This window comes from Hippopotamus amphibius, chromosome 6 (genome assembly GCF_030028045.1).
Source record: "Hippopotamus amphibius kiboko isolate mHipAmp2 chromosome 6, mHipAmp2.hap2, whole genome shotgun sequence".
In the NCBI taxonomy this organism is placed as follows: domain Eukaryota; kingdom Metazoa; phylum Chordata; class Mammalia; order Artiodactyla; family Hippopotamidae; genus Hippopotamus; species Hippopotamus amphibius.
Window position 1 is genome coordinate 62,949,095 of NC_080191.1, and position 13,042 is coordinate 62,962,136.

Sequence of the window (13,042 nt, forward strand, 5' to 3'; positions counted from 1 at the left end):
ATGGATTCATCACTATGAGCCTGAGAGTAAACGGCAGAGTATGGATTGGAAACATCCTCAATTGCCAACCAAGAAAAAGTTCAAAAGTCAACCATCAGCTGGGAAATTGATGCTTACAGTTTTCTGGGATTCTCAAGGTCCAGTATTGGAACATTATCAGGAAAAACGTTCAACAATCAACAATGCTCATTACAGTGAGATGCTTATTGAAGATCTGAAGCCGAAATTTAGGATTAAATGCAGAGGACTGCTATCCAAGGGCATTGTGATCTTGCATGACAATGCACGTCTGCGTGCTTCTGCCCACACTGTTGACACTCTGCAAAAACTTTGTTTCAAAGTGTTAAAGCATCCTTCCTATAGTCCTGATCTTGCTGCATCAGACTTTCACCTGTTTGGTCCCCTGAAAGCAGCCCTATGAGGATGAAGATTCACTTCTGATGAAGAAGTGAAGACAGTGGTGCATTTGTCGCTCGCAGCTCAGCCTAAAATATTTCTTAATGAGGGAATATGAAAGCTTGTTGACAGATGGACAAAATGTATTGAAAAGCAAGGAGACTGTGTTGAAAAATGATGTATCTATCTTTTCTAAAAGTTAATTAAAATAAGTTCTACAGCCATAGTGCGAATAATTTTTGACTCACTCCTGTAGTTGGGTTTATCCCAAAGAGAATCATTACCTAATATTTACAATACATAAGGAAGGCAATTTATTGCTAGTAACTTATTGTTTATGCTTATTTATTATTTATTTCAGCTTAATGTTATATATAATGTGAAAGATTCCAGATCTTCCATAGTCCGAAGATCTATCCAAGATCAAGAAGCCTTTGATTTAGATGTTGCTGTAAGAGATAATAAAGATGATATCAATCACTTGAATTTGAATGTGTGCACAAGGTTGGTTTCTAAGTCCTTCCTTTTTCTCCTTCTCCTTAAAAAAAAGATTTGAAGATAAATATATATGGTTATTTATATGTTTAATTATATTTAATATAACTATATAATTATCTATATCAATGTAAGGAGTTACATTTAACAAAGATCTCAGTTATGTATTACACTTCAGATTACAAACTAGAAATACTGCTAATTATATTTAGGCATTTCTCAACATGCCTAAATTATTTACAATTTTTCCTTGTATTTATAACAAATTTGAGTAGAAAAGTTTAATAAAACTCAGGTTTAATTTATAAAAACTTTAATGAATCATGTTTAATACTCCAAAATTATTTCTTTTTGTTGGTCGTTTTTCTGTTAAGTAATTATTCCAGGTTCATATTTAACCTTTAGTGTTATGCACTTAACTCAAAACTTCCTAAGAGTGTGCAAATTCAGTGAAGAGCATAGTTTTTTTTTTTTAGACACAGTGAAAATGTTCCAGTTTAGAAGATCCTTGCATTGAATTATTAGGCACTTACAGCTTCTGGGAGTACCTCTTAAGGTGACTTAAATTTGGTCTGTGTCCAAAGCATCTGAAGATCTTGTTAAGTCATAAGAAAATGGTATCCACTTCAAGACTACTGACTTCACAGATTTAGGGTCTGTGAAGCTGTCTTCAGCTTTCTTGCTTATTCTAATGCAAGGAGTAATAAGTTTGAGAGCAACTCTTTTAGAAAGTTCTTTTTTTTTTTAAATTAATTTATTTAATTTATTGGCTGAGTTGAGTCTTCATTGCTGCACATGGGCTTTCTCTAGTTGTGGCGAGCAGGGGCTACTCTTCATTGTGGTGTGCGGGCTCCTCATTGTAGTGGCTTCTCTTGTTGCAGAGCATGGGCTCTAGGCTCGTGGGCTTCAATAGTTGTGACACATGGACTCAGTAGTTGTGGCTTACAGGCTCTAGAGCACAGGCTCAGTAGTTGTGGCGCAGGGGCTTAGCTGCTCCGTGGCATGTGGAATCTTCCTGGAGCAGGGCTTGAACCCATGTCTCCTGCATTGGCAGGCAGATTCTTAACCACTGCGCCACCTAGGAAGTCCTAGAAAGTTCTTGAATCAAGAGACTTTACAGTTTCTTCCTTGTCAGTCTACCCTCTTACTTCTGCAGGATTTGGTGTTAAACTGGGTGTTACTGCAAGATGCGCTGATATTAAGGAGCTGCTGCCTGCCCTTTTTAAATATTCTGTAGTGTCTGGTTGACCTTGGGCTGTTGTTGGGCTGGATGTCACTGATGTGGTCTTGAGCTGCCAGAGCCTCTCAAGGTCATCTCTAGGTGTTCCTCCAGGTGGTCAACCTTCTTAGCCATTGCCTGAACCCAGTCTCCTCCATTACTGCTACCATCCTACTATCTTGGGCCTTCTTGTTCCTTTTTTTTTCTTGATAAAGTATTTTTTAAAAAAATATTTACTTATTTATTTAGGCTGTGCTGGATCTTAGTTGTGGTACATGGGATCTTTTTTGTGGCATGTGGGCTCTTAGCGGTGACATGTAGACTTCTTAGTTGCAGCATGCAGACTCTTAGTTGTGGCATTCAGACTTCTTGGTTGTGGCATTTGGACTTCTTGGTTACAGCATGTGGACTTCTTAGCTGCAGCATGTGGACTCTTAGTTGCGGCATGCATGCAGGATCTGGTTCCTGGACCAGGGATCGAACCTAGGCCCCCTGCTTTGGGAGCATGGAGTCTTAGCCACTGGCCCACCAGGGAAGTCCCAGGGCCTTCTTGTTCCTGATTTTGATATAAATTGTCACATGTGTTTGCCCCCTTCCCCACCTATTTGGGCATTTTGAACCAGCAGCATGGGGATATCAGAATTTCTGCAGTGGCTTCCTTTTCAGCTGAGAAGAAAGTAGGACTCCCATTATACTTTGCTAAGATTGCAGCTGGGCTCTGTCCAGAATAACAACATCAAGTTAAATAACAACCACCTACATTTATTACAAACTTACATGCTAGGCATTGTACCAATGACTTGCACACATCTCATTTAATCCTTAGAATTACTCTATGAAGTAAGTGCTATTATTATCCCTGCTTTTCTCATTTACTGCTTCAGTCATTTATTCACTCAGTAAATATTGGTTGAGTCTCCATTATGTGCCAGGCACAGTGTCAGGATTTGGAATATAATGGTTAGCCAAAAAGACACAGGCTTGTGTTTGCAGGACTTACTATTTGGAAGAGGAGACAAAAATTAATAAAAATAAATCCTGAAAACAGTGTTACCGAACTGAGGTCTGGCTGCTTGCTGCTCTAAAATCAATACCTGAGAGACAGTTGTTGGTATAAAGGAAAGATGCTTTAATCAGAAAAGCTGCCAATCTGGGGAGAAGGTGGACTCATGCCCTGAGATCAACTCGGGAGATTCTGCTCAGCTGTGACAGTTTTTAAAGGGAAAAAAAAGGGAAGTAATCTCAGTTAATCATTGAGATAAGTGTCACTGTCTCAGGTCACTGCATGTAGGCTTGTCGACTTCTTGTGATCTTTCTTTAGATGCTATCTTGTTCACACAGTTTGTTCATGAGTTTACTGAAGGGGAAGCTAGGGAAGAGATCTGGTCATCTGTTAATTACTTATTCTTTTTTTTTTTTAAGAACTTTTATTGAGATACAGTTGACATACAATAAACTGCATATATTTAAAGTGTACAATTTGATATTTTTTTCTTATTATTAATGTATATATGGCAATCGCAATCTCCCAATTTATTCCCCCCCAACCCTCCCCGCTTTCCCAACTTGAATTACTTATTCTTCATTTCTACTTTTGGGGTCTACAGAAAGAACCAATAGGTTAGGCAAGGTATTGTGTGATCAAAAGATTTGAAAAGTGTGCTTGGGCCAGAGATGAACAGAGAGAGCATGAGGGTGCCTAGTTTAAAGTTAGTTATGATATAGCTTTGCAAAAGTGACAAGAAAAGGGATTTCCTGATGAGGCTGGTCTACTGCAAAGAGCTGTTTACAGCAAGTCTAAAATTATAGTTTTGAGAAGGGCAAAGAAGAAGAGTCTTATGGAGCAATGAGAGGGATTTTACCTCTTAGGGAGTAAAGACACAGAGGAGGAAAATGAGGTGAAACTGATATTCAGACCATGATGTGGTTTCACTATTTATAGGGGCTTATGTAAAGATGCTGGATTCCAAATCTTAATCCAGCATTAGGAATCAGATAGGCAATAGACTTTGGTAGGCAGAGGACATCTATGTCTTTTTTTTTTTTTCCTTTTTTTGGACGACCTGGAGAAGGGAAGTATTTTCATGTCAGTGTTGGGGGCTTGATAAAAAGGATTTAGATGCTGCTACTAGTTCTGAGAAAAATCTGCTGTGAAATACAAAATACATTTTAAATGAATTCTTTCAGTAGCACTTTATAAAAAGAATATCTGGTGTTTCAGGCACTTTATTCTCATCAGTAGGGTCCAAGCCCTTACTTACCTCCGAAAAGGTTTCTCTGTGGCATGGTAATGTAGCAAATTCTGCCCCTGGCTTGTGGAAAGACCAGGTCAACCAAGGCACTTTTGATGGTGCACTGAAGTCATCATATCTAAGCAGGTTGGCTATTTTTCTCATCTCAAAAAACCCCTCTAGTTTTAATGCCCGTATTGGTTTTCAGTAGCGTCTCTTCTGGCTGAGCGCATCGCCAGCAGATGGTTTCAGCTGCCTGGGATCGCTGAGCCCGCCACAGTTAGCACTTGTACTGTGTGGCTTTTCAATCACGTGTGACAGGCATCGGTTTGCTGCTTTAAAAAGCAAGATTTTCTACCAGCCCTTCTTGCTTTTTCCATTTAAAGGACAATAGGAACTAACTGAACAATGCTAAGAGAATTTCACGTTGGACACAAACTCCTTTCCATAACGACATTGGACTCTTTCAGATCCAAACAAAAAGCTCTTGCCACCTATTGATTTTAGAAAAATATTTATTTTAAAGGAGACAAAGGTTGTTGGTGCCCAGATGCTTTGATGCTCACAATGTATACAACAGGGTTAGAGAACAAGCAGTGTGATAAAACTTTCCAAGGCTTGTCATTCTCCCAAGGTGGCCAAAGAAAACACAAAATGTGCTCCAAGTATGTGGGAGAAGAAAGGGAAGGACCTTCGCTACTGGTCTTTTTCTAAAACCAGATGAAGAAGAGATTGTTGAAGACTTGGCCACTGTCTCCTGCTAAGCGGTCGAGTGATGCCTTTGTTTCAGTTTCTAGCTTTAAGCTGGAGAGCTTAGTGCCGTCAACTTTTGAGAAAATGAAAAGAGCAATGCAGTTTGGTATCAACCACTAGAAAACAGTTGCCTGCTGAAGGGGCAAAGGTTGCCCTCCTCACAACCCAGGGCCCCAAGCCTGCCGCGTTGCAGGCATTTCATGCTGGCTGACAAAGGAACCCATTGTTCTATTCCTCATGTGGTTGAAAATTATAAGAATTTCAGACCTGTAAGGGAAGAGTTACCTTTTTACAGTTTTCTATAGTGATTTTTTTTTCAACGAAACAGTAAATTGGCAGCCTTAATTTTTATATGAAGATAATTTGCAGTAGCTTTAGATTTTTCCTAAAGGGTTCTATTCTATCCTCTCCTCTTTGATGTAGGTTTCTGGGCCCAGCTAGAAGCGGTATGGCCCTTATGGAAGTTAACCTCCTCAGTGGTTTTACCGTGTCCTCAGATGCCATTGCCCTGAGTGAGACCCTGAAAAAAGTGGAACATGACCATGGAAAACTCAACCTCTACTTAGACTCTGTAAGTAATAAAACCTAAGTTTCACATAGGTAACCACTGACAAAGCCACTGTTTATTGTGTTCAAAATTACCTTTAAATATTTTCTTTACGTCATTATTTCAGCTTTGTGTGTCCCTGAACAACTTTCACGTGGTAGTTATCTGTTGTCCTCACTAAAAAGACATTATAAAATTAGTTTAAACTGAATACTATTAATACTGAGCCTGATGAAAGTCTTGATAACAAAATTATTATTTCATAGTAGGTGTTCAACATATAGAAATTGCTGTGATATAATTTCCAAAATGCAGTCCAGATCTCAACTGAAGAACTCCTTTGCTTCAGGGAATTGCTAAACATATTTGTTTAAATGCTGCTAATGAAAAAAAAAATGCTGATGGTGAAATATTTAATTACATGTTTTAAAGTGCTATCATTAAAAAAAAGCTTTTAATATATCTCAAAGGGGTTAATATTCCTGCACTGAAAAGTTAGGTGCTTAAATCATAGAATATTCTCAGAGGTTTGGTCTTTACACAAAATTATTATATAATTTTCATGTACTCTTCCTGTTGCTGTATGAAAATTACTGATCCAAGAATAAGGTGCATAAAATATGTGAGAGAAAGGTTAGTGTGGAATTTAAGACTCTTTGTTATGTCTCAAAACTACTGGCATGTAAGTTTATTCTTCTGACGTCTATATGAAATTAATATGTGGAATCGAGATTGAGTTCTGAGTGTTCTTAGGATTTCATGTTACATGGCAGGGGTATGTATGTTTCTTACTCCATTTTTGCCAACTGTGAATCAGACTTACATTGCTTTAGCAGTGAATCTACTTTTTAAAAGCTAGTTCCTTAGTGTTCTTGCTGTTTTAAGACTTCAGAAACCACTTTGGTTAAAAGCTGTTAAGGATAAAGATGTGGCACATATATACAGTGGAACATTACTCAGCCATAAAAAGGAATGAAATTGAGTTATTTGTAAAGAGGTGGATGGACCTAGAGTCTGTCATACAGAGTGAAGTAAGTCAGAGAAAAACAAATACTGTATACTCACACACATATATATATAGAATCTAAAAAACCAGTACTGATGAACCTAGTGGCAGGGCAAGAATAAAGATGCAGATGTAGAGAACGGACTTGAGGACACGGTGGGGGGGGGGGGGGGGTGGGGGGGGAGGAAGGGGAAACTGGGATGAAGTGAGAGAGCAGCATTGACATATATACACTACCAAATGCAAAATAGATAGCTGGTGGGAAGCTGCTGCATAACACAGGGAGAGCAATTCAGTGCTTGGTAATGACCTAGAGTTGGGGGATAGGGAGGATGGGAGGGAGGCTCAAGAAGGAGGGGATATGGGCATATATGTATACGTACAGCTGATTCACTCTGTTGCATAGCAGAAACTAACACAACAGTGTAAAGCAATTATACTCCAATAAAGATCTGAGAAAAAAAAGAATTAAAATGAGGAAGAAAAAAAAAGCTGTTAAAACTAATTCAAAGTCTCTAGATTCTTTTGCTGTTCAGTAATTTTCATATATTAAATACGGCTTGATAGCCATGGGCCTAACTTGGGGTTTGAAAAATACATTTAAGGTCTTTTTAAATAATGTAATTAGTTTGGGGTTTGGCCTGTATCTGTGATGTTCTTGTTAGTGGTTATTTTGAGTGTCCACTACATTTTGACTGATTAATTTGTATTTTCACTTACCGCTAATTGGTATGTAATGGAATGTTTGAAGGAATTTATCAATTTCAGATTCCTTAACCAGTAGTATGTGCTAAATTGGCATTACCTGCCCTTCCTGGAGGCAAGGAGCCTGGCCTTTGCTACCCCGTATGGGTCAGTTATTGGTTGTGGGCTGCACCCCTCACTCTGAGGTTAGTTCGCTCCCTGGATGGAGTGGCTCCTGTGAGCTGAGGGCGATTCTCCAGAGAAGGGGGCTGGTGTGTGTCCGTAGCAGCAACCAGGATGGGGTGCAAAGCTGAGACAGGGGTTTTGGTGCACCCAGGAGCGTACGCTTCTGGGCTCCTGCTTACTTAACCGCTCTAATTCTCGCTATCCATTTCGGTAAAATGGGATTAAGGACAATACCGATCATGTAAGGATCTTTTTTTCTTTTCCTTAATTTTTATTGGCGTATGGTTGCTTTACAATGTTGTGTTAGCCTCCACTGCGCAGCAGAATGAATCAGCCACACACATACAGATAGCCCCTCCCTTTTCGGCATCCCTGGCATTTGGGTCACCACAGTGCATTAGGTAGAATTCCCTGTGCTACACAGAATGTTCCCATCCGTTGTCTATTTTATACATAGTATCAATAATGTATATGTGTCAATCCCGGTCTCCCAATTCCTCCCTCCCCACCCATTTCCCCCTTGGTATCCGTATATTTGTTCTCTAGTCTGTGTCTCTATTTCTGCTTTGCAAATAAGATGATTTATACCATTCTTCTAAGATAAATGATGTACTTTATAGAAAGTGCTTACCACAGTACTGGGTATGTAGAAATGCTCCCTAAGTGTTCATTTCTATAGCTGTTTGATAAACTAAAAGACATTTCTTTCTCTTATCATTTATCATGAACACATAATCTGCCACACTAAATGTCTTTTGTATTTTTTCAAGGTAAATGAAACCCAGTTTTGTGTTGATATCCCTGCTGTGAGAAACTTTAGAGTGTCCAATACACAAGATGCTTTAGTGTCCATAGTGGATTACTATGAACCAAGTAAGTGTGTCCTGGAGTTTGTGATACTTTAGCAGTTAAGCCAGGCATTCATTCATTCATTCATTCAAATTGGCCATCCATTGGATTGGCTTTGTGGGGGAGGGTGTTGTTGGGGGTCGTGAAGGAGTTGGTGGAGCAGGAGGTGAGCTTTCCACTTAAATGAAGACAACTGATAATTAAAAAAAAAATCATGATAGCATTTAGCATATATTAAAAAGTGATGTTTTTGCTCATAATGTTTTAGGTTTTTAATTCACAGTTACAAAATTTACAAAGGAAAAGTGACACGGAGAGTCCCGTTATATTCAGTTTCCAAGGTTCTCCTCCTATTCCAAGCACTCACTCTGTCCGGTTCTGGTTTTAAAATGGGGCTTCTTCAGGAGAGGACAGGAACTGCATCCGCAGTGCAGAAGCCTCAGTCGGGTTTAGCTGTTTCTTCACTGAGGAAGTCTTGTTTTGCTAAAATTTATTTATTGTCATGGATTTTTTATCATTTCAAGAAAAATATAGTCTGTTTGGAAAATAACTTGAGCTTCTTTGATTTTACTGGTAACTTTTTACTGTATAAAATGTTAGAAATTTAGGATGTGAAAGTAGAGATCTGGTTTGGAGATCATTTAAGGTGATCAGGACAAATCTCCGTTCAGTCACAGAGGGACTTTTTGTCGGTGTGTGATCTTCAGGCTAACATTTCTACTTGTAATCACATTTGTCCTGAATAAGCACTCCTGGTGGTTCAGGTTCATTAGAACACGTGGGAATCGTAAACGTGTTCGTGCCCTAGGTAGCTATAGATAATTACACTTTAAAGTACGAGGAATCCGTCCTCGTGGTTGGGAGTGTTTGACGGAGTATTCATTCAAGACGAAGGTAGCACCAGCTCTCTCTCCTTCGAAGTCAACAAGCCAGTTCCTCTCATCTTTTGCCTCCTATTGGAGTTGGACAAGAGCATTCACCCAGTTCTTGTGGGACATTTTGGGGACACAGTGATGCAGCACTTTTTTCTGGTGGAAGGATGAGATCCACCTTGGAGACTCAGTGACAGTACCTAGTTATCCAACTTTGTTACTTAATAACCTGGCATTCTCCAATTGATGTTTCTCAGGTATATGGAGAACATTTTAAACATTTGAGAAGCAAAAAATTCAGTCAATGTGATTTTTTTTTGTGGAAAACAACTTATGGGTGAGGGGGTGCATTTAAAATGAAAACATGGGAAAGATAAGAATAATAAAAACCAACTAACCCATTTTGAAAAATCCTAGAGTTAGAAAATATATTTATAATATTAAAAAACATCAATGAAAAATCATGAAGAATTTTGAAAATGTAAAGTTTTCAAAGATTGCAAAAATAAATATCATTTATGCTTTATAGTAAGTTTAGTGTTATTGGTGCTTTATATAGGTTTTTTTCCTTTTTAAATGTTAGCTTGTACTATAAAATTTACCCAAGTTGAATAGTTTTGGAGACTAGTTTTAAGACACTGAAACAAGGCATCATACAGGCAAAGTTCTCTTCATGTTTTTGCATTTTTAAATGAAGACCATGGTAAATATTTCTCTTCAGTAGTTCTGATGATTAGAACTTTACTTGATCGCATAGAAAATGTCACCCTAAAAGAAACTTGCAAGGAGGTGAAAACATCCTCAATTTCCAGTCTTTCCTGTTCCAGGAAGAGTTTCAGGTTGCCCTTGAACTGCAGCATGCAGCTGTGGTCTGTTTTCTCTCTTTTAATGCTGGCTAGCTGCTGGTGGTACAGAAATTGGACTGAAAGCATTGTTTCTCTCTTGGACTCAGTTAGCATTTTGGGCCCCTCTTGAGTACTGCAGTTTTTTCTTGTGAAGAAAAATAAAACTATGTGAAGAACAGAAAACTCAGAAAAGTGTATTGAAATGCTCTTAAGTTTTGGCAAAGTAAATGTTTCTAAATAAAGGAGGCATGTAAACCGATATCTGCCTCTTTGAACAGGGCGGCGAGCGGTGAGAAGCTACAACTCCAGAGCACAGCTGTCCTCCTGTGACCTCTGCGGGGATGCGCACGCCTGTGGCCCCTGTGACGACACGGCCTCTGCCTCCCTTCCGCACCCTAATGCCTACCTCCTTTTCTGCTTCACGCTTCTGTTCTGTTTGCAATGTTGGCTATGATTTATTTTTTAAAGACTCGCGTAACACTTTCATTTGCACAAGTCACACGTGATTCTCTTGTTTTCATAATCAAATATTGCCTCTATTTTGAAAATCAGTGTTTTTCTTTTTATGGGGTGGGGGTGTACAACAGGTCCTTGTATATGTAGCTGCACAGATTTCTTCCCCTGACTTCTGTGTGGAACAAAAAATGAGAATTATTGCAGCTGTATTCTTTTATTTCCCTCTCTTAAAATCTTTTAGGATTTTTTTGGAGGTATTGTTCCCTCCAGAATAAATGTGTTATTTTAGTTGATTCTTTTCATTTTCTAGAGGAAATGAGCCTGGGTTCTTAAGCACTGCTATATATCAGTGTCTGCTTTAGTAGTAACAGTGGATTTCCTGGGAACTGGGAGGAAACAAACCCGAGGGAGGAACTTGTTCTGTTTCTTCTGTATCCACCCTAACCCTCCACCCACCCCACCCACCCCAGTGCTCTCAGTACATCCTCCTTAATCAGATATAACTTCTTTCTGTAGGATGGAGGTGGTGACTTTTTTTTAAGGGAAATGGTGTTGTTTCACTCCAGAGGTAGTCACACACCCCAGCCCTTACTCTTCCTCTCTTTTCCCTCTGGAGAGAAGCAGAGAGAGACTGGGCTTTGCTGTGCTGCCCAGAGGTTGAGGTTGCTGGGAAGTGCCCGGAGGGGCCCCGGGTGCTCTCTTCTATGACCTCAGCCCCACCTGCTCTCTCTGTTCAGGCTGAGGGTCAGAGAGCATTGCAACATGTGCCTTGTATGACTTGGACCAGAAGATCCTAGACCAGGAGGCCCATGTGAGTCATGGGGGACACTGAACCAGGGGCACAAAAAATTTTATATGAGATGCAGCCAACTGGACCTCCCCGTGGTCTGGGAAAGAAGCTGAGGTTGACAGGGATCAGAGAGATGTGAAGTACTGTATGGTATTGGCCAGGATTCTGTGGAACCTTCTAGATTCAGGTGTCTGAGCATCAGACCACCAGGTGTCCAGTGACATCTAATGCTGACTCTGAATCTTGCAGAAAATTCTTGAATTTTGAGCACCTGGGTCATTGGTTACCCTGTATTCAAAAGGATAATATTCATTTATCTGGGTGAAATTTTAAAGTAAGATTGCTTTCTTCCCCCTTCCCTGTTTTTCCTCCTTTCTTGCCTCTTTTTTTATCCTTCCTTTCCTTCCCTTCCTTTCTCCTTTTCATTTGAAATATATTGAAATATTTTAGATATCTCAAAAAACCTCAAAGATCTTTTACTAAATCTAATAAGTGGTTTAATTTCGCTCCTGAACTCGGCATTTCTCTCAAGGGGATGTAGAAACATAATCGTCATGGATTCCAAAGAAGCTGCATTACAATATTTTCAACTGCTTAAAAATAAATCCAAAAATAAAATATGCAAATGATATATTTTAAAGTGGATTTTAAAAAGAATGTTTTTATTATAGTGAATTTAAAGAAATTACAGTGGAGTAGATGTTCATGGATTGCTTTTGGGTATTTTAGGCATAAAGGTAGGAATTACTAACATTCAGGATTTTAAAGCTTGAAGCCTGAATTAGAAAATAGATCCTCAGAGGGTGGTCTATGGAGAGAGAGCAATTAAATATCAAATATGTAATTTTCTTGTATTTTCTTTCAAGTGGGGAAAAGTTTGTAGTAGTGTTACACCTTTGAAACAGTCTGATCTGAAAAAGGCACTTGGGTTGGGGCCTTCCTGTGCCGGGTTTCCGGCTTTTATACACTAGGACTTCTTTGGAGGTGGAAGTATCTTAGAATGAGGTTGGAAGAGGGTGTTGGCAAAGGATACCCCCTTGCTGCCCAGAGAACCTCAGACTAACCATCAGGAGTTTATATTCTGCAGCTTATATTCTGTTCATAGCAGACTTCTAGTGTATATTAGGACACAACAGAATGGAAAGCCATTGAAAGACAGTTTGTACCTTTTGAAAACCATATTTCCTCATTTAAAAACTAGAGCTCAGTTTTTGTGAATGATTTCAGATTTTTAGGTTAAAAACTCTCCTTACAACTCATATTGTAATGCATCTCTTTTTATTATAAATGTATTAAAAATGAGGAGGAGGAGGGGATTGAGGGCCAGTCAGTGCTGCTGGAGGTGCTTGGGGCAGTGACAACACAGGCATCTTCCTCCATCACACCTCTCGGAGCTCTGGCTCTGCTGCAGCACTGGGCTTGGATTAAAAGGGACCAAAAAGCCACAGGTATTGGGGGAAAGGAGGACCCGTAGTAGTAATAATTGACAGTATCAACTCTTCTTCATATGCTATGGGTAGCAATACTAGAAATCTCATTTTACCTTTAAGTTTGCTGATGTTGAAGCTTTTCCTTTAGAATGACATCAATTTCATTTTTCTGATATGAACTAATTTAAAGTCCCCCCCTCTTTCCCACTGCCTGGGAACCTTATTAAGACACCAGCATATGTCACTTCCAGTTTTGACTGGCCACTGGTTCCAGACACAGAAC

The 13,042-nt window shown here is 39.3% G+C and overlaps 1 protein-coding gene across 2 annotated transcripts in view; it reads left to right on the forward strand.

The window, feature by feature from the left end:
* CD109 (CD109 molecule) overlaps positions 1–10,827 on the forward strand; it is a 126,584-nt gene extending 115,757 nt beyond the window's left edge. For both annotated transcript variants that reach the window (XM_057737937.1, XM_057737938.1), the window contains 4 exons: positions 758–900; positions 5,518–5,665; positions 8,288–8,390; positions 10,362–10,827. In XM_057737937.1, coding sequence (XP_057593920.1) covers positions 758–900; positions 5,518–5,665; positions 8,288–8,390; positions 10,362–10,537 — 570 coding nt within the window. In that variant the 3' untranslated portion in view covers positions 10,538–10,827. The remainder of the gene's footprint in view (positions 1–757; positions 901–5,517; positions 5,666–8,287; positions 8,391–10,361) is intronic.
* The last annotated feature ends 2,215 nt before the right edge of the window (positions 10,828–13,042 follow it).